This window comes from Oncorhynchus kisutch, linkage group LG23 (assembly GCF_002021735.2).
Source record: "Oncorhynchus kisutch isolate 150728-3 linkage group LG23, Okis_V2, whole genome shotgun sequence".
Taxonomy (NCBI): domain Eukaryota; kingdom Metazoa; phylum Chordata; class Actinopteri; order Salmoniformes; family Salmonidae; genus Oncorhynchus; species Oncorhynchus kisutch.
In genome coordinates, this window is record NC_034196.2 from 27,513,065 (window position 1) to 27,535,126 (window position 22,062).

At 46.0% G+C, this 22,062-nt stretch overlaps 1 protein-coding gene across 2 annotated transcripts in view; it reads right to left on the reverse strand.

Moving 5' to 3' along the window:
• LOC109867997 (homer protein homolog 1) overlaps nucleotides 1-18,259 on the reverse strand; it is a 36,008-nt gene extending 17,749 nt beyond the window's left edge. Inside the window, exon 1 of one of the 2 annotated variants that reach the window (XM_020457353.2) lies at nucleotides 16,928-18,259. In XM_020457353.2, the coding sequence (XP_020312942.1) occupies nucleotides 16,928-16,932 (5 nt within the window). In that variant the 5' untranslated portion in view covers nucleotides 16,933-18,259. The remainder of the gene's footprint in view (nucleotides 1-16,927) is intronic. The other variant, XM_031802976.1, reaches the window with a different exon arrangement.
• Nucleotides 18,260-22,062: the final 3,803 nt, after the last annotated feature.

Below are 22,062 nucleotides of genomic sequence, written 5' to 3' on the forward strand. Positions count from 1 at the left end.
GCAGAGAGAGAGAGAGAGGCAGAGAGAGAGAGAGAGGCAGGAGAGAGAGAGAGAGCAGAGAGAGAGAGAGAGAGGCAGAGAGAGAGGAGAGAGAGAGAGCAGAAGAGAGAGAGAGAGAGAGGGCAGAGAGAGAGAGAGAGAGAGAGGGCAGAGAGAGAGAGAGAGAGAGAGAGCAGAGAGAGAGAGAGAGACGAGAGACAGAGCAGAAAGAGAGAGAGGCAGAGGGAGAGAGAGAGAGGCAGAGGAGAGAGAGGCAGAGAGAGAGAGGAGAGAGAGAGAGAGACAGAGAGAAGAGAGAAGGCAGAGAAGGGCAGAGAGAGAGAGAGAGGAGAGCCAGAGAAGAGAAGAAGATGAAGGCAGAGAAGAGAGGAGACAGAGGCAGAGAGGGAAACGAGAGGCAGAGAGAGAGAGACGCAGAGAGGAGAGAGAGACGGCAGACGAAGATAGAGAGAGGCAGAGAGAGAGAGAAGCAGAGAGAGTAGAGCAAGAGGCAGAGAGAGAGAGAGGAGAAGGGCAGGAGAGAAGAGAGAGAGAGGCAGAGAGAGAGAGAAGAGAGAGCAAGAGAGAGAGAGAGGAGGAGAGGCAGACGAGAGAGGAGAGAGAGAGAGACAGAGAGAGAGAGAGAGCAGAGAGAGAGAGGCAGGAGAGAAGAGAGGCAGAGGAGAGACGAAGGCCCCAGAGAGAGAGAGAGACAGAGAGAGAGAGAGCAGAGAGAGAGAGACAGCAGAGAGAGAGGCAGAGAGAGAGAACAGAGAGAAGAGGCCAGAGAGAGAGAGAGGCAGAGAGAGAAGAGAGAGAGAGGCCAGAGAGAGAGGAGAGGAGAGAGGCCAGCAGAGAGAGAGAGAGAGAGAGAGAGAGATGAGAAGAGGCAGGAGAGAGAGGAGGGCAGAGAGAGAGAGAGGAGAGAGGAGAGAAGAGGCAGAGAGAGAGAGAGCAGAGAGAGAGAGAGCAGAACCGAAGAGAAGGCCTCAGAGAGATGTGAGAGCAGAGCAGAGAGAGAGAGAGGCAGAGAGAGAGGAGGCAGAGAGAGAAGACGAGGCAGAGAGAGAGAGAGCAGCAGAGAGAGAGAGGCAGAGAGAGAGAGAGGCAGAGAGAGAGACACAGAGGGAGAGGAGTGATAATGTACCCGTGAGCAACAGTGCCTCAGATAATGTGACTACACTCTTTGAGACCCCTGTATAAAACTAGGGGGGAAAAAGCTGTGGACATGAACGAGCACATTGTTCTCATAACTGGTTCTATTAGGAGAAGTAGAGCACTTACTTTGCTTTTTATGAATCACATTTTATTATGACAGCAATTTGCCCCTCAATCACAGGCCATTTGAATATACTCTCCCTGATAGGAGATGGCAGGGAGGAGCAGGAGCCCCATTCAGAAAACATGGATTTGGACAAATTTCCACAGCTACACACACATGTATATGTAAAATGGCACGTAAGCACCAACATGTAAAGTTCAAAGGAGCGTGCCAAATAAAAAGCTAAGAGTGTATCATTGTTTTAAATTAAGGCATATATACATTTTTCAACCATGTTCCATCTAAACACTTTGGAATAAACCAAGGCTTTGACTTCTGGTCAAACAGATATATTATACAAAAGGTATTATAAATACATCAAAACACAATGACGTTGAAGAAAAGACCCCTTCAGGGTTGGGGTCAACCCCATTTCAACTCAGGAAATACAATGACGTTGAAGAAAAGACCCCTTCAGGGTTGGGGTCAACCCCATTTCAACTCAGGAAATACAATGACGTTGAAGAAAAGACCCCTTCAGGGTTGGGGTCAACCCCATTTCAACTCAGGAAACACAATGACATTTCAACTCAGGAAACACAATGACATTTCAACTCAGGAAACACAATGACATTTCAACTCAGGAAACACAATGACATTTCAACTCAGGAAACACAATGACATTTCAACTCAGGAAACACAATGACATTTCAACTCAGGAAACACAATGACATTTCAACTCAGGAAACACAATGACATTTCAACTCAGGAAACACAATGACATTTCAACCCAAATGATCGTGTAATGCTTTTCTATGAAGACATTATTTTCTATTTTCTAAACCAACTGGAATTGAAATGGAATTGACCCCAACTCTGCTGCCAACTAATACTAACACTACTTAGTTTTGGAGAAATGACTTGCCTTCTGTAAGTTTAAGAAACATTGCCTTGTAATTACATTACCAAAAACTAATATATCTTAAAGATTTTCACATTTCGCTCCCTCATATGAGGTCAGTGTGTAGAATAATACCCAAATATGCAAAGGAGGATATTGCATATGTATATCTTTGTGTACCTATTTAGGACACATCCCCATGAAGAGAATGAGGTTCAAAGTCAATGTGTCATGTCATAGCGGACACCATTCTTTCTGCAGACATCTTTGAATGTTAATTCAGAACAGATATTTAAGAGTTTTTGGAAAATGTGGACACATAAAAGATCAAATAAAAACCTGAGGAAGATTTTACAGAAATTCTGTTACCAAAATGTGCATCTGCACAGGTCTACCAGTAAATGTGTTTTTGTAAAATGTTCAGTGTAAATTGTTACAAGTAGTCCTTGTGCATAGAGTTGTGTGGTTTGTTAAACTTTGAAAATGATGTTTTTGGGTTTGGCATACCTTTTAAATGAAAAAATCCAATACTGTGAAATTGCCCAAATGCTAACATTGCATTTAGGTCAGATGTATTTGTGGGTAATTTTCCAAGTAAACACTAAGTAAATCACTAAACCAAAAACAAGACCGATGTGAACTGTAAAGAACCACAACAGTTTAGCATGAACTAAGTGGGCCCATAACTTTCTTGGGCACATTTGGTTTTCAGGGTAATAGACAGCCTCTGTCTTCTGCTTTTGGACGTTAACAAGACGACACTCCATCTTAACTCCTCCTCCACATGTATTGGATTGGTTGAACAGTGCAGAAGAAAACCTCCCGGGATCAGGACCAGAATGTGGGCATCCTGCTCATGGTTTAAATAATAATAATAATAATTTACACCTGCTATGTTAAGTTACTGACAGGCTAACACCTCATAGGTTGCCAACCTACTATAACAGGAAATGCCAGGGCAGGGTCTGTGTGTCCTTATGGCATGATGTTATGTCCCAGCATGTTTTGGTTACCATCTTGGATACCCGCTGATGATGATCCCAAAACACTTCCTCTTCCTGGTGGTGTAACTGACATCCCTACATCCTCAGCGTAACTCAAACCGTTTACCATATCTGCCAGTCTTAACTGTAGGCTACTCAACACATTAGCCTTGACTGTCACGTCAAAGCCATGATTCTTCTTCTTGGAGACCCGCTGACATTAGACAGAACTACATAGTGTCAGACAACAATTAGAGGGACTAGTGCAGGTTCACAAACCAGAGGTTGAAAAACACAAGAGGATGGGTTTCAGAGTGTTGGGCTGTGGTTTCCATCTCAACATCATTATCTTTTCCATTATACACCTCTGTAATGGAAACTGCCATTAAAAACATACTTGGCATTCCAAAACCCTGGTTGGACTGGGTTAACTGAGCCTGGCCAGAGTGAGCTCCCCTCCAGAACTCTCCCACAGATCGGCCTCACCATCCAGCCAGTGGTCCCTCAAAGATAAACACTATTATAGCTGATTCTTCTGCCCTCAGCATTAAAAAGCCCACAACAGCAGCCTGCAGTATGGCAGCCAAGTGTTGTGCCTTTAAACGGATCTCATTTGATGGAGATTCAGTCCCTAGATGTCGATCTGCCGGGCTCTGACAGGGATCCACAAGGGAAAACACAGTTAATTGCTCGGCGGTGGCTCAGAGCTGGTTTCATTTCATTCTTACTACTGTGATTCTTCTTCAGTCCCTCCCGGTCTTAACCAGTTAATTAAGTTAGCATAGTGGAGTGGTGGGTCTGGGGCCTTGCTAGGTATTATTTAACACATACACGGAGGGTAAAAAACATTAACACCTGCTCTTTCCATGACAGACTGACCAGGTGAATCCAGTTGAACGCAATTATCTTTTATTGATGTCACTTATTAAATCCACTTCAGTCAGTGTAGATGAAGAGGAGGAGACCGGTTGTTAAGGCTTGAGATAATTGAGACATGGATTGTGTAGGAGTGACATTCGGAGGGTGAAGGGGCAAGACAAATGGGACACACCTGGGCCCGGGTGTGTTCCGGGATGAACACACATCTTCCCTATTCATTGAAGAGACTCTCTCCATGCAGACAATGTTGGATTTTGGTATTGGCATTTTTGTTTGGGCACCCCTCAACAACCCTCATTATCACATCTATACATGCAACCACTCACTTACACCATTGTAGGTTACTTCGGTTATTCCTTCTCTCGGCGTCGTCTCCCTTTTTGTTATGGGATTTGAGCTGGTTCGTGACACAGGCACACTGGTTTGTGTCAAGAACTGCAACACTGAGGTTTTCTGTTTGTATCAGGAATGGTCCAACACCCAAAGGACATCCAGCTAACTTGACAACTGGGAAGCATTGGAGTAGAACATGTCCCAAAACATCCCTGTGGAACTCTTTCAACACCTTGTAGAGTCCATGCCCTGGGGGGGGTCAGTATACTCAGTGTAGACTGGTGTCGTCAGAGTGATGAGGGTGGTGATGAGGTGGGAAGGTGGACTGTAACTGTACTGTTCGGTTCACACCAGAATTGACAGACTGTCTGACTGCAGATAATAGTTACTGTAGAATCAGACTGTATGGGGGGGCCGTGAGCTGTAATGTAGAGCCAATGGAAATAGATATGTGCTATACAGTACACTACTAACTAGGGATGCACAATATATATAAACATAGGTAGATTACGTAATGACGCCATGACAAATACAGCACTACACAGAACAAAAGCAGAAAAATAACTAAGTGCCCATTCCAACGACTAAACAAGTTCAAGTTGATCAAGAAAATTTCAGTGAGACAACTCAAAGGCGAAATCAACGCCAAGATAATGGAATTCATTGCCCTTGACAATCAAATGTCCTCTGTCGTGGATGATGTTGGCTTTCACCCGGCACACACTACCAAGTAGGCACTATTTTTCAGATGTTGCCCTACCGGAGACAGTTTGTTGAAAAGCACATCTATGAGCTACTTTCTATGGGCGTCACTGCTATTAGCTTCACGACTGACATTTGGACCAATTGTTGAATCTTGTTATGTTCATACAAATATTTACACACGTTAACTTTGCTGAAAATAAACGCAGCCATATCAGCCCCATGAGCATGCTGAGTCTAACTAAAGTTCTGTACTGAGGAAAGCCGTATTGCTCAAGAATGTGCTGATTCTCATACCACTGCTGCCATTTCAATGGCATTTGAGAACATGTGTGAAACTTGGAAACATGAAAACACTCCTAGCTCCATTTGAACAACTGACTGGAGAAATAAGCTCATCAACTGCGTCTGCAGCAGACGTGATACCCTCTGTCATGGCATTGAAACGCCTGCTCAACAGAACTGCCGACACAGACCGTGGGGTTAAAACTTACAAAAGTACTCTACAAGAGGCTATGAACAAGCGATTCAGTGTCATTCTCTCTGAGCCTCTTTACTGAGTTGCCACCATGCTCGGTACAAGGACCGCTACTTCGATGCAGACAAGAAACAGGGTTTATGTGAAATGTTACAGATACAGCTGGACAAGATAGAAATGGACACAGTGACCGTGCGCTCAGAGGAAGAGAGGCCACGGACAGACAGAGCTGGACAAGATAGAAATGGACACAGTGACCGTGCGCTCCGAGGAAGAGAGGCCACGGACAGAGAGCTGGACAAGATGGAAATGGACACAGTGACCGTGCGCTCCGAGGAAGGGAGGCCACGGACAGACAGAACAAGATAGAAATGGACACAGTGACCGTGCGCTCCGAGGAAGAGAGGCCACGGACAGACAGAGCTGGACAAGATGGAAATGGACACAGTGACAGTGCGCTCCGAGGAAGAGAGGCCACGGACAGACAGAGCTGGACAAGATGGAAATGGACACAGTGACAGTGCGCTCCGAGGAAGAGAGGCCACGGACAGACAGAGCTGGACAAGATGGAAATGGACACAGTGACAGTGCGCTCCGAGGAAGAGAGGCCACGGACAGACAGAGCTGGACAAGATGGAAATGGACACAGTGACAGTGCGCTCCGAGGAAGAGAGGCCACGGACAGACAGAGCTGGACAAGATGGAAATGGACACAGTGACCGTGCGCTCCGAGGAAGAGAGGCCACGGACAGACAGAGCTGGACAAGATGGAAATGGACACAGTGACAGTGCGCTCCGAGGAAGAGAGGCCACGGACAGACAGAGCTGGACAAGATGGAAATGGACACAGTGACAGTGCGCTCCGAGGAAGAGAGGCCACGGACAGACAGAGCTGGACAAGATAGAAATGGACACAGTGACAGTGCGCTCCGAGGAAGAGAGGCCACGGACAGACAGAGCTGGACAAGATGGAAATGGACACAGTGACAGTGCGCTCCGAGGAAGAGAGGCCACGGACAGACAGAGTTGAAACTTCACTGCTTGACATGTATGATGAAATCCTGGTTGAGACTGAACAAAGAAACAGCACAGCAAGTAAGTGAAAGAAATAAGATTTGATTGTGTTTTACTGGTAATGGGGACATATGTAAATGCCAACATGTATTGCTTTTTGGTCAGTGTGTGTGTTTTTTAACTGTACTAGATTTCTTAAAAAGGCAGCTAAAATGTTAAATATAGTTTATAGGCATCTTGTTTTTTGGAAGGGAAAATATTGGATATCAGTATCGGCCAAAAATGTCATATCGGTGCATCCCTACTAAACTCAGCAAAAAAAGAAACGTCCTCTCACTGTCAACTGCGTTTATTTTCAGCAAACTTAACGTGTGTAAATATTTGTATGAACATAACAAGATTCAACAATTGGGACATAAACTGAACAAGTTGCACAGACATGTGACAAACAGAACTGGAATAATGTGTCCCTGAACAAAGGGGGGGTCAAAATCAAAAGTCAGGCAGTATCTGGTGTGGCCACCAGGTGCATTAAGTACTGCAGTGCATCTCCTCCTCATGGACTGCACCAGATTTGTCAGTTCTTGCGGTGAGATGTTACCCTACTCTTCCACCAAGGCACCTGCAAGTTACCGGACATTTCTGGGGGGAGTGGCCCTAGCCCTCTGATCCAACAGGTCCCAGACGTGCTCAATGGGACTGAGATCCGGGCTCGTCGCTGGGCGTGGCAGAACACATTCCTATGTTGCAGGAAATCATGCACAGAAAGAGCAGTACGGCTGGTGGCATTGTCATGTTGGAGGGTCATGTCAGGATGAGCCTGCAGGAAGGGTACCACATGAGGGAGGAGGATGTCTTCCCTGTAACGCACAGCGTTGAGATTGCCTGCAATGACAACAAGCGCAGTCTGATGATGCTATGACACAACGCCCCAGACCATGACGGACCCTCCACCTCCAAATCGATCCCACTCCAGAGTACAGGCCTCGGTGTAACGCTCATTCCTTCGACGATAAACGCAAATCCGACCATCACCCCTGTTTGTGATACAAAACCGTGACTCATCAGTGAAGAGCACTTTAGGACTGGTCCAGCGACGGTGGGTTTGGGCCCATAGGTGACGTTGTTGCAACAGGTCTACAAGCCCTCTGTCTAGACTCTCTCAGCCTATTGTGGACAGTCTGAGCACTGATGGAGGGATTGTGTGTTCCTGGTGTAACTGGGGCAGTTGTTGTTGCCATCCTGTATCAGTCCCGCAAATGTGATGTTCGGATGTACCGATCCTGTGCAGGTAGGGTTACACATGGTCTGCCATTGCGAGGACGATCAGCTGTCCGTCCTGTCTCCCTGTAGCGCTGTCTTAGGCGTCTCACAGTACGGACATTGCAATTTATTTCCCTGGCCACATCTGCAGTCCTCATGCAGCATGCCTAAGGCACATTCACGCAGATGAGCAGGGACCCTGGGCATCTTTCTTTGGTGTTTATAAGAGTCAGTAGAAAAGCCTCTTTAGTGTCCTGCGTTTTCATAACTGTGACCTTAATTGCCTACCGTCTGTAAGCTGTTAGTGTCTTAATGACCGTTCCACAGGTGCATGTTCATTAATTGTTCATGGTTCATTGAACAAGCATGGGAAACAGTGTTTAAAGATAATTAGTACAAATCCATTGTAAAGGGTTTGAAAGACAGAGTTCTGAAAAAGGGATGTTTCTTTTTTTTGCTGAGTTTACTAACGCATGTCCTTCCTTGTAGTTTTCCATTACCATGTCTCTCGCTATTCCTAATTTCACCTCACTGAACGCTCTCCAACTCCACTGCTTGTTGTGTTGAAATGAGGGTTTGTTCGTTTAGGGAGTCTCTCCCTGTAACATGACACATCTGCAATAACATGACAGTTCTGCAATCTATCAATCTGATTTTCATTCAGACTAATCTTACTGGCATCAAATGCCATTACACCCACTTCCTCCTGGAGCAACATTTGCTTAATTAAAGCAAAGTTTCTCTGTTATCAGTACATCAGTGGCCAGGTGTGTATGTGTGTGTGTGTGTGTTAGCCTCTAATCCCTCCCACAATGGACAGTTGTGTGGCATGCGGAGCTGAATGACAAGTGCTATGCCAGAGGAATCCGATCACAGATGTTATCAAATCAGCAGTTCTCCACTTATCACCACACATACACACAGAGATTTCTGTTGGCATAGAGGTTGTCAAAGGCAGGAACCCTGGTGCAGACTCCAATTACGGACCTTTATCGGTGTGTGTGTGTGTGGTTAGTAAACACTCATGTTGAAGTAACCTCTCTCTCCAGGACAGTGCTCCTCCTCGTATTCCTCTGCTTCCCAGACTATAGGGCATATTGAGAAGCCTTCAAGAGGAGCCAACCTGCTTAGGTCCTTTTCATCCTCACCTGACATGTCTGTCAGTCTGTCTGGGATCCCTTTCACAGTCAGTCATAGAGATGAAGGCTAAGAACCAAGTTGTTTTCAGAAAGGTTTTACTATAATGTTTAAACGATTACTATATAATATCATTGTGGTTCCTGAGATGTTGTTAAAACACTTCTACAGGCATTGTGAGATGTGATAATCTGCACAAGGCAGTGTGACTGTGTAAAAGACAGGTTGGAACGCCACCACTCACAAAAAAAAAAAAACCTGCTTGCCTGCATTACAACTTAGCTGCTGCCTGGTTGCCAAGGCAACACCCATGTGACTCAGGGCCGGTCAGGATCTGTGAACATCCTCTAACCCCCTCTCTCCCTCCCACAGGCTCTCTAAGCCAATCACAAGGCAGCGTGTCCCATACGGGTTAAACCTACTGTGGTCTTTGCTTGGCGCTGCCTGAGGTTTAAAATACCCATATGCTAAGGCCTGGTCTGTGGATACACACAGGAGTATTGGTTTAACCTCTGGCTTAAAATACCCATATGCTAAGGCCAGGTCTGTGGATACACACAGGAGTATTGGTTTAACCTCTGGCTTAAATTACCCATATGCTAAGGCCTGGTCTGTGGATACACACAGGAGTATTGGTTTAACCTCTGGCTTAAATTACCCATATGCTAAGGCCTGGTCTGTGGATACACACAGGAGTATTGGTTTAACCTCTGGCTTAAATTACCCATATGCTAAGGCCTGGTCTGTGGATACACACAGGAGTATTGGTTTAACCTCTGGCTTAAATTACCCATATGCTAAGGCCTGGTCTGTGGATACACACAGGAGTATTGGTTTAACCTCTGGTTTAAATTACCCATATGCTAAGGCCTGGTCTGTGGATACGCACAGGAGTATTGGTTTAAACTCTGGCTTAAATTACCCATATGCTAAGGCCTGGTCTGTGGATACACACAGGAGTATTGGTTTAACCTCTGGCTTAAATTACCCATATGCTAAGGCCTGGTCTGTGGATACGCACAGGAGTATTGGTTTAAACTCTGGCTTAAATTACCCATATGCTAAGGCCTGGTCTGTGGATACACACAGGAGTATTGGTTTAACCTCTGGTTTAAATTACCCATATGCTAAGGCCTGGTCTGTGGATACGCACAGGAGTATTGGTTTAACCTCTGGCTTAAATTACCCATATGCTAAGGCCTGGTCTGTGGATACACACAGGAGTATTGGTTTAACCTCTGGCTTAAATTACCCATATGCTAAGGCCTGGTCTGTGGATACGCACAGGAGTATTGGTTTAAACTCTGGCTTAAATTACCCATATGCTAAGGCCTGGTCTGTGGATACACACAGGAGTATTGGTTTAACCTCTGGTTTAAATTACCCATATGCTAAGGCCTGGTCTGTGGATACGCACAGGAGTATTGGTTTAAACTCTGGCTTAAATTACCCATATGCTAAGGCCTGGTCTGTGGATACACACAGGAGTATTGGTTTAACCTCTGGCTTAAATTACCCATATGCTAAGGCCTGGTCTGTGGATACACACAGGAGTATTGGTTTAACCTCTGGTTTAAATTACCCATATGCTAAGGCCTGGTCTGTGGATACGCACAGGAGTATTGGTTTAACCTCTGGCTTAAATTACTCATATGCTAAGGCCTGGTCTGTGGATACACACAGGAGTATTGGTTTAACCTCTGGCTTAAATTACCCATATGCTAAGGCCTGGTCTGTGGATACACACAGGAGTATTGGTTTAACCTCTGGCTTAAATTACCCATATGCTAAGGCCTGGTCTGTGGATACGCACAGGAGTATTGGTTTAAACTCTGGCTTAAATTACCCATATGCTAAGGCCTGGTCTGTGGATACACACAGGAGTATTGGTTTAACCTCTGGCTTAAATTACCCATATGCTAAGGCCTGGTCTGTGGATACACACAGGAGTATTGGTTTAACCTCTGGTTTAAATTACCCATATGCTAAGGCCTGGTCTGTGGATACGCACAGGAGTATTGGTTTAACCTCTGGCTTAAATTACCCATATGCTAAGGCCTGGTCTGTGGATACACACAGGAGTATTGGTTTAACCTCTGGCTTAAATTACCCATATGCTAAGGCCTGGTCTGTGGATACACACAGGAGTATTGGTTTAACCTCTGGCTTAAATTACCCATATGCTAAGGCCTGGTCTGTGGATACACACAGGAGTATTGGTTTAACCTCTGGCTTAAATTAACCATATGCTAAGGCCTGGTCTGTGGATACACACAGGAGTATTGGTTTAACCTCTGGCTTAAATGACCCATATGCTAAGGCCTGGTCTGTGGATACACACAGGAGTATTGGTTTAACCTCTGGCTTAAATTACCCATATGCTAAGGCCTGGTCTGTGGATACACACAGGAGTATTGGTTTAATCTCTGGCTTAAATTACCCATATGCTAAGGCCTGGTCTGTGGATACACACAGGAGTATTGGTTTAACCTCTGGTTTAAATTACCCATATGCTAAGGCCTGGTCTGTGGATACGCACAGGAGTATTGGTTTAAACTCTGGCTTAAATTACCCATATGCTAAGGCCTGGTCTGTGGATACGCACAGGAGTATTGGTTTAACCTCTGGCTTAAATTACCCATATGCTAAGGCCTGGTCTGTGGATACACACAGGAGTATTGGTTTAACCTCTGGCTTAAATGACCCATATGCTAAGGCCTGGTCTGTGGATACGCACAGGAGTATTGGTTTAAACTCTGGCTTAAATTACCCATATGCTAAGGCCTGGTCTGTGGATACACACAGGAGTATTGGTTTAAACTCTGGCTTAAATTACCCATATGCTAAGGCCTGGTCTGTGGATACACACAGGAGTATTGGTTTAACCTCTGGCTTAAATTACCCATATGCTAAGGGCTGGTTTGTGTTCTGGTGACACACATATGGAGGATGGTTTGTGTGGACTCGTCTGATCCCTCTCAGATTCAGATCAGCTTTATTAGCATTAATGACAAGGCCACTGTTGCTAAAGCAAATTGAGATAATGACAACAACAACCATAAAAAATGGAATAGTAGTAATGTGATTAGAGAAAGGAGAAATCTCTCGCTCTCTTGTCAGACTTCTCTCTCTCCTCGTCTCTCTCTCCATTGCTCCTGTTGTTAACTCAGGGTCCAGGGAAGTATTGACAGCTGGAGCCCAATGAAGATGTCTGGCTTTCCCCTACTAACTGCATTGGCCACAGCAGCCCACCCTCTCACCCACACTCCCCCACTTCTTCCTCTCTGGATCTCACTGGGCTGGCCATCGCCCACCCTCTCACACACACTCCCCCACTTCTTCCTCTCTGGATCTCACTGGGCTGGCCATCGCCCACTCTCTCACCCTCTCACACACACTCCCCCACTTCTTCCTCTCTGGATCTCACTGGGCTGGCCATCGCCCACCCTCTCACACACACTCCCCCACTTCTTCCTCTCTGGATCTCACTGGGCTGGCCATCGCCCACTCTCTCACCCTCTCACACACACTCCCCCACTTCTTCCTCTCTGGATCTCACTGGGCTGGCCATCGCCCACCCTCTCACACACACTCCCCCACTTCTTCCTCTCTGGATCTCACTGGGCTGGCCATCGCCCACCCTCTCACACACACTCCCCCACTTCTTCCTCTCTGGATCTCACTGGGCTGGCCATCGCCCACTCTCTCACCCACACTCCCCCACTTCTTCCTCTCTGGATCTCACTGGGCTGGCCATCGCCCACTCTCTCACCCTCTCACACACACTCCCCCACTTCTTCCTCTCTGGATCTCACTGGGCTGGCCATCGCCCACCCTCTCACACACACTCCCCCACTTCTTCCTCTCTGGATCTCACTGGGCTGGCCATCGCCCACTCTCTCACCCTCTCACACACACTCCCCCACTTCTTCCTCTCTGGATCTCACTGGGCTGGCCATCGCCCACCCTCTCACACACACTCCCCCACTTCTTCCTCTCTGGATCTCACTGGGCTGGCCATCGCCCACTCTCTCACCCTCTCACACACACTCCCCCACTTCTTCCTCTCTGGATCTCACTGGGCTGGCCATCGCCCACCCTCTCACACACACTCCCCCACTTCTTCCTCTCTGGATCTCACTGGGCTGGCCATCGCCCACCCTCTCACACACACTCCCCCACTTCTTCCTCTCTGGATCTCACTGGGCTGGCCATCGCCCACTCTCTCACCCACACTCCCCCACTTCTTCCTCTCTGGATCTCACTGGGCTGGCCATCGCCCACTCTCTCACCCTCTCACACACACTCCCCCACTTCTTCCTCTCTGGATCTCACTGGGCTGGCCATCGCCCACCCTCTCACACACACTCCCCCACTTCTTCCTCTCTGGATCTCACTGGGCTGGCCATCGCCCACTCTCTCACCCTCTCACACACACTCCCCCACTTCTTCCTCTCTGGATCTCACTGGGCTGGCCATCGCCCACCCTCTCACACACACTCCCCCACTTCTTCCTCTCTGGATCTCACTGGGCTGGCCATCGCCCACTCTCTCACCCTCTCACACACACTCCCCCACTTCTTCCTCTCTGGATCTCACTGGGCTGGCCATCGCCCACCCTCTCACACACACTCCCCCACTTCTTCCTCTCTGGATCTCACTGGGCTGGCCATCGCCCACTCTCTCACCCTCTCACACACACTCCCCCACTTCTTCCTCTCTGGATCTCACTGGGCTGGCCATCGCCCACCCTCTCACACACACTCCCCCACTTCTTCCTCTCTGGATCTCACTGGGCTGGCCATCGCCCACTCTCTCACCCACACTCCCCCACTTCTTCCTCTCTGGATCTCACTGGGCTGGCCATCGCCCACTCTCTCACACACACTCCCCCACTTCTTCCTCTCTGGATCTCACTGGGCTGGCCATCGCCCACCCTCTCACACACACTCCCCCACTTCTTCCTCTCTGGATCTCACTGGGCTGGCCATCGCCCACCCTCTCACACACACTCCCCCACTTCTTCCTCTTTGGATCTCACTGGGCTGGCCATCGCCCACCCTCTCACACACACTCCCCCACTTCTTCCTCTCTGGATCTCACTGGGCTGGCCATCGCCCACTCTCTCTACCTCTCCATATGCCCTGCTGTATTTCTCTTTCCCCTCACTCTCCATCTCTCCCCACGCCCTCGGTCTTGCTAACTCTCTGGCTCCACCTCTCTCAGGTTGGAGGTTCTACTGGGTCCATCCACTCAGACTACAGAGTAGGATATCTAACCTCCCTCTACCACTGGGGACACTGCCATGGGTAGAACTCAGGAGGGATCTGCTAGGAGGTTCTTAATACCTTCACACTGCAATCTTTTCATGTTTCCTCAATGAAACTGCACTTTGTTTTAAAAGTGGGGAAATTCCACAGAAAATCATACAGAAATCAAAGCCTTTATGTATCCCTACATTTTGGAACTTCACATGTTGGTGCTCACTGCTCATGGGTCCTTTTATGATGGAAATGCCCAGTGCATAAGCTACCATTCTGCATTCTCAGCTTCCCACTGCCATTAGACATGAGTAAGATTGAAACAGGGCAGGGCTACTGTGACTCTGGTAAGTCAGAGTCTGGTTTTGAGTAAGGACACAGCAGTGATGCTTCCAAAAGAAAAGTGCTCCTGACGTTGACCATCCACTTAGTCTCACAGTAACTTCCTTGTCCAACACTGGCACCTCGTATGATTGTGAAGATCATTTCTACTCAGTCTGAGGACAGGGAGGGAAGTTTTAAAGGTTGGCGCAGGACAGGCAGTCCTTAAAGGAGCAATCTACTGCAATCTGCAGTAGCTTCATCCATTTTTGGACTTGTGAATTAATGATATGTACCCATTGGTTCTTGAAGAATAGAACTTATAAATGCCTCATGAGCTTAGTTCTGCTGTCGTACTCCATCAGAACCCAAAATATAATCCTGTTTTACTCCAATATTTGTAAACAAAGTAAATGTACTGTAACCAAACACTATATAGCCTCGAAACGTGGTTAAAACTATCATTTTTATATCATAGATGATCAGTCTTTTCATCCATAGTGCTGTTCATGAATTTGAGCGGTTACATTTCTCCAGCCCCATCCCTCAGCTTTTTACTGAAACGGGTGGGGCTTTGTTGTTTTAACTGCAGATTGCCCCTTTAAAAACGGACGTGTTTCAGCGTAAATGCACCACATAGGCCAGTCGAGGTTGTGGTTGAAGTTGTTGAACCAGATAAGGGCAGACAATGAGTTGGTTCAGTTGATGGGAGATTAATCATAATTTGTGAAATCATTTGTGCAACATTTAACCCAGAGGAATAGTTTTAAAATTATGCCAAATAACATTTATTCTAACACACTCTTGGAACCTCCCTATTTCAATCCATCTACACTAATGATTATTAGCCCAATATATCAGACTGTTTATGACACGTCCTGAGAGTACTGTAGGCTGCTGAGGTGCCAAGTTTCAGCCTGGTTTACATTAATACATTATGCAGAACAGAATCCCTGCACTAAAACACTTTAACAGCCAATACACTGAGGCTTCATTTAAGATAAGGGCACACTTTGAAGAAAGATGCATTCTTCTCATTTTTTTTTGTCCGAGATATCGAGTCCTAACTGGATCATAGACTAGGAATTTAAGGTTAGTGAGGTGCTGTACGGCTTAACGCCGCAGTTCACCCCGGAAATAAACGCTCTTCTCATTTAATCTCAGATGGTCTAAAGTCAGGTTTAGTCCATATTCAACAACAAAGTGAGTTTGTTGTGTAGGTATAGGTGCATGCCTAAGCATCAGGTGAGACCCAATGGCTGGGGTTAGGACTTGATTAGTCCCGACGTTCCTATGCTGTCCTTCAGACAACATAGTCACGTTCATTTGTATTGACAAAAACATCTATATGTCTGTCGCAAATGTTGAATAAAATTCCATTTGAACTTTACCGGTTGTCCTCTGATTTAGTACTTTTGTGGCCAGACATTTTAGACAAAACATCCACAGGGATGTATAATTCAACCGACTTCGCAACGCGGGTCTCGGTGTGTGGATATCACCATTTGTTTGCTCACCACCTGAAGAATGTTCACAAGACAGAAGGACATGCATACTAACCCAAGTCTTGCAGGGGTTTACATTGTTTTGTAGATATGTTTTCTCAAATTCCGAACCACAAAACAACAAACTGCTGAGACTACAGGTCGAGGAAGTTTAAGATATATTATATTCCATTTTCTGGCTTCCCAAGCAAATGTATGGCACTAATCTCAGACTGTAACCTGCGGTATCACAGTCAGATTGCCAGGCAAAGGCTTGAAAAGATAACAGGATCCTCTGGGATGGGGGTTCCATATTAAGGTGTTTAGTCTGAACTGTAAATACACTTAATGACTTCTGGGTTCCTTTCTGGTGTCAGTATTTCTTCAGAAAGTATGACAGGCATATTATGATCTACTTCTATGGTAGATATTATAGCTTTTGTTTAGGCACTGGAACAAATCTTAAACAAACTTGTGAAATAATTGATAAATGTTCATGTAGACAGTGAAACCCCATCACAAGGCCATCCCTTCAGTACTGGATGAGATTATAGTTTTCCAATGACACCACATACTAAACCCATCTGACGTACTCTAATGTATTGAAATAAAAACCGATAACATGCTTTAGGTGGCCTATCTTAGAATAACGGAGGAATAGCCTATTCACCAGTGTTTGATCAATTGTTCAGTAGGCATTTGGAAGCTATAGCTCAGGCCATGGACTAATGGTGAGCCTGGCATAGTAATGCAAGCCAACTTCAGGTAAACCCATGTAGCCTGCCAGCATATTGCTCTCAACCTTCTACCCACACGTACTTATCTGGGAACAAACCAGGCTTCATAGGAATCATAACACCTCCCATGAACACCATTCTTGTCAGGGAAGATTAGTACAGGATAAAAATGCACAACATTGCGCGATACGTACCCCATTTTGCTTGGTCGGTTAATCGAAGGGATTCAGGCCGTGGTCGCCGAGGGCTCCAAAGCGGGAATGAACAAGCTACTGTGTTTTCCTCTCCAATAATCGGTTCTTCACAACGCTGTTGACGGCTATGGCTTGACGAGGTACTCGAGATAGTCAGTGTGGTTCCCTTCACGCCGACATAGCCTGTTCGTCTGTTATACGCTGTGGGTGTTGGTTGAAAGCTCTCCCAAACAAACGTGTCGGTGCATGCATGAGGATCGAAAACATCGGTGTTGACGTTAGATAAATGATATGCACTTTTCAATCATGCTCAACGACGATAGCAGCTAAGCTAATGTTGGCTACCAAGGACCACATACATGATTGACAGAGACTGTTTTTAATTCCCATGTAGCGCGAACCTCATTTTACACTTATAAGGCAGGTAAATAGGGACCGCTTGCATTAATATTGGCAGAACAAAATCTTATCTTGGCTGCTAAAATAGTCTTCAAATATCCACTTGGTTCTAGACGGACTTAGGTATTACAGCTCGGCGCTCCTCTCCGCTGCCTTGTATTTCGCTTCTCTCCAAAGACACGGCGCTTTCAATGTGACCAGCTGCCTGCACCGCATACAGTTATCCTCGGGCGAGAAAAATGCTGAACATTCATTCCTGCATGTCACTTTGTAAGGCCCGACTGTTCAAAATAGCACAATTTACTCGTTGCCTCTTTCCCTGGCGTCGTAAGTGCCATCAAAATTCCTCCAGCAGCTATTCTACTACAGCTTATCAAACGCATCATTGCATGGCACTAACATCATAAATACATCTGCAACAATAATAAACTCATTTTTAGCTACAGGGGAATGTGTTTTTTTGTCGAGTAGGCTTCATCTCCCATCTGTTTTCGCGGAAAGACTTGGTGCATTCTCATGGCTCCACCATCTCTAGTACCAGATCAGACAAGCAGCTAGCATCTAAGATGCCGGGCGAATATGAAATGCTATGGTAAATTATGTTTAAATATGAACGATTGCCAGTTCGTTGATATTATTTATCAGACAGAGATCTCAAATGTCAAATCACGACTTCTTTTCGCTCCATTGAACGCCTCCCTTCTTCAGCCGTCTGTTTGTGTAGTCTCTGATTTCTCCTCTCATCCCATTCATCACATCTCTTGTCGCGTTGAAAACATCTGGGAACTCGGAAATCTCAGACGTCAGTGCGTTCAAGACATCTGGGAACTCTGAAAAAATCGAGCCCCGTCTGGGAAAAATCGTTTTCAACGGTCATCCAACTTAAAATTTTAAGTCGGGAACTCGGGTATCTTTCTCGAGCTGTGACTTTTCGACCTGAAGACCACTGACGTCATGATTTGACCCGTTTATTCCGAATTCCAAGTTGTCCTGAAAGCACCATCTCTACCCATCCTCAAGCATTAAATTGGCCTACGTCATCACGCCGTCCTCGCACAGAAGTCACCGTATCCTTCGAAATCTGACGTAATGCGCGATAAATATGTCCGTCACTTCCGGTTAGCAACTGTCAAATAGTGTAGCAACACCTACCAACCTGCAGTTTATTATGTAACCCATAATAAACCTGTAATAAACATGAAATGCAGTATTCCATTCAAGTCTTTTAGTGTGGTATGTTTTGTGAAGATAGAGTGAATCGCATGAAAATGCTGACATGAGATTTTCAAAAGAGTACTAATTCAGCCCACTGCACTGATCTTTAATTCCTTAGAATTATACTGAACAAAAATATAAATGCAACATGTAAAGTCTTGGTCCTATGTTTCATGAGCTGAAATAAAAGATAGCTAGCTATATGCTATTTAGCAGACTATTTTATCCAAAGCGACTTAAACATCTGTGTGGTCCCGGAATTGAACCCATTATCCTTGAACTGCAAGAGACATGCTCTGCCAGCTCTACCAGCTGAAATACAGAGATCCTATATGCACATGCCTGTTAATGAGCATTTCTCCGTTGCCAAGATAACCCATCCACCTGACAGGTGTGGCATATCAAGAAGCTGATTAAACAGCATAATCATTAGACAGGTGCACCTTGTGCTGGGGACAATTAAAGATCACTCTAATATGTGCAGATTGTCACACTACACAATGCCACAGATGTGTCCTGTTTTGAGGGAGCGTGCAATTGGCATGCTGAATGCAGAGATGTCCACCAGAGCTGTTGCCAGAGAATTCATTGTTAATTTCTCTACTATAAGCTGCCTCCAACATTGTTTTTGAGAATTTGGCAGTACGCCCAACCAGCCTCACAAGCGCAGACCACGTGTTACCACGCCAGCCCAGGACATCCACATCCGGCTTCTTCACCTGCGGGATCGTCTGAGACCAGCCACCCGGACATCTGGTGAAACTGAGGAGTATTTCTGTCTATAATGAAGCCCTTTAGTGAGGAAAAACTCATTCTGATTGGTTGGGCCTGGCTCCCCAGTAGGTGGGCCTGGCTCCCCAGTTGGTGAGCGAATGCTGTGTGGCGCAGCGGTGTAAGGCACTGCATCTCAGTGCACAAGACGTCACTGTAGTTCCTTGGTTTGAATCCAGGCTGCATCACATCCGGCGGTGCACACTGTGCTCAGCGTAGTCCAGGTGTGGCTGGGGTAGGCATTCATTGTAAATAAGAATTTGTTCTTAACTGACTTGCCTAGTTAAACTCCCAGGCCACCCATTGCTGCGGAGGGGGCTCAGTCATGTGAAATCCATAGATTAGGGCCTAATGCATTTATTTCTATTGACTGATTTCCTCATATGAACTGTAACTCAGTAAAATACTTGAAATTGTTGTATGTTGCATTTATATTTTTGTTCAGTATAGTATTTCATATAATTAGAACTTTATATTTATGATTCACCCAGAGGTCCACTTTATGGATAGCTGCTATATTACTACACTATTACTACTCTACTACTGTGTTTTTTTCTAATGGGAAACATTTATTTACCATCAACACAGAATGATAATGGATGTAGTGAGGGTACACATTGATTTGTTCAAGTTGCATTATTGTGCAACTGATGGTGGCCACCTTGTGGACATTGGATGACAGTGCCAAATGTGGCCGTTAATGGTGTCTACTGTTATCAAAATAATTTTCCGGCCCTCCAACTAGTTTTCTTTTAAACAAGACAACAGAGACATATTGGCCTTTAGTTTTGATCAGGGCCCATATGTTAATGGATTGTTCTATGCTTGAGATAGACATGGTATAAACTCAATGATGAGGGGGATACAATGTATACTATTTTGCAAGGAGGGGATTGCCATTCTCTCTGTGGCATCAAAGCAGATCCTTTTTACGTGCACACTGCAGTATCAGATATGTTATCAGTGTTTTCAGATACTATCTACTTCAAAGGTATTCAACTCTTATCCTACGAAGTCCGGAGCCTGCTGGTTTTTTGTTCTACCTGATAATTACAGTAATTGCACCCACCTGGTGTTACATTTTTATTTAACCTTTATTTAACTAGGCAAGTCAGTTAAGAACAAATTCTTATTTACAATGACGGCCTACCCCCGCCAATCCCTAACCTGGACACAGTGCTGGGCCAATTGTGCCCCGCCCTATGGGACTCCCAATGTGATACAGCCTGGAATCGATCCAGGGTCTGTAGTGATGACCCTAGCACTGAGATGCAGTGCCTTACATTGCTGCGCCACTCGAGAGCCCAAATCAGTCCCTGATTAGAGGGCAACAATGAAAAAAATGCAGTGGAACTGGCTTCCAGGACCAGAGTTGAGATTGTGCATTCATACAGTGCATTCGGAAAGTATTCAGACTCCTTGACTTTTCCCACATTTTGTTACGTTACAGCCTGAACAACAGTAAAAAGAGAGTGGAAATAACATTAGGGAGGCTATATACAGTAGCAGGGCTATAACAGTAGCAAGGCTATATACAGGCACCGGTTAGTCGGGCTAATTGGTAAGGGGTGCGTAACTGGTGGCAGGGAAGTCAGACGTAGGAGAGCAGAACTAGGTAATAGCCGGAGCAGTTTAATTCCAAAACCAATGGCATCAAGAAAATAACAACTTGGGTACAAAACCCGACGCGCATCAGTCAACATGTGCACAAGCACTTACAACAAACAATACCACACAAAGACATGGGGGGAGCAGAGGGTTAAATACACAACACGTAATGAGGGAATGAAAACCAGGTGTGTGGGAAAACAAGACAAAACAAATGGAAAATTAAAAATGGATCGGCGATGGCTAGAAGACCGGTGACGTCGTCCCCGAACACCGCCCGAACAATGAGAGGAACCGACTTCGGCAGAAGTTGTGACACAATATGTACATGTAGGTATAGTTAAAGTAACTATGCATAAATTATAAACAGAGAGTAGCAGGTGGGGGGTGGCGGGACACAATGCAGATAGTCCGGGTAGACAATGTGCTTGGGCACCGGTTATTTGGGCTAATTGAGGTAATATGTACAGTACATGCAGGTATAGTTAAAGTGACTATGCATAGATGATAAACAGAGAGTAGCAGCAGCGTAAAAGAGGGGTTGGGGCAGGACACGATACAAATAGTACGGGTAGCCATTTGATTACCTGTTCAGGAGTCTTATGGCTTGGGGGTAAAAGCTGTTGAGAGGCCTTTTGGTCCTAGACTTGGCGCCACGGTACCGCTTGCCATGCGGTAGTAGAGAGAACAGTCTATGACTGGGGTGGCTGGGGTCTTTGACAATTTTTAGGGCCTTTCTCTGACACCGCCTGGTGTAGAGGTCCTGGATGGTACGCAGCTTAGCCCCAGTGATGTACTGGCCTGTACGCACTACCCTCTGTAGTGCCTTGCGGTCGGAGGCCGAGCAGTTGCCATACCAGGCAGTGATTCAACCAGTCATGCTCTCGATGTTGCAGCTGTAGAACCTTTTGAGGATCTGAGGACCCAGGCCAAATCTTTTTAGTTTCCTGATGGGGAATAGGCTTTGTCGTGCCCTCTTCACGACTGTCTTGGTGTGTTTGGACCATTCTAGTTTGTTGGTGACGTGGACACCAAGGAACTTGAAGCTCTCACCTGCTCCACTACAGCCCCGTCGATGAGAATGGGGACGTGCTCGGTCCTCTTTTTCCTGTCGTCCACAATCATCTCCTTTGTTTTGATTA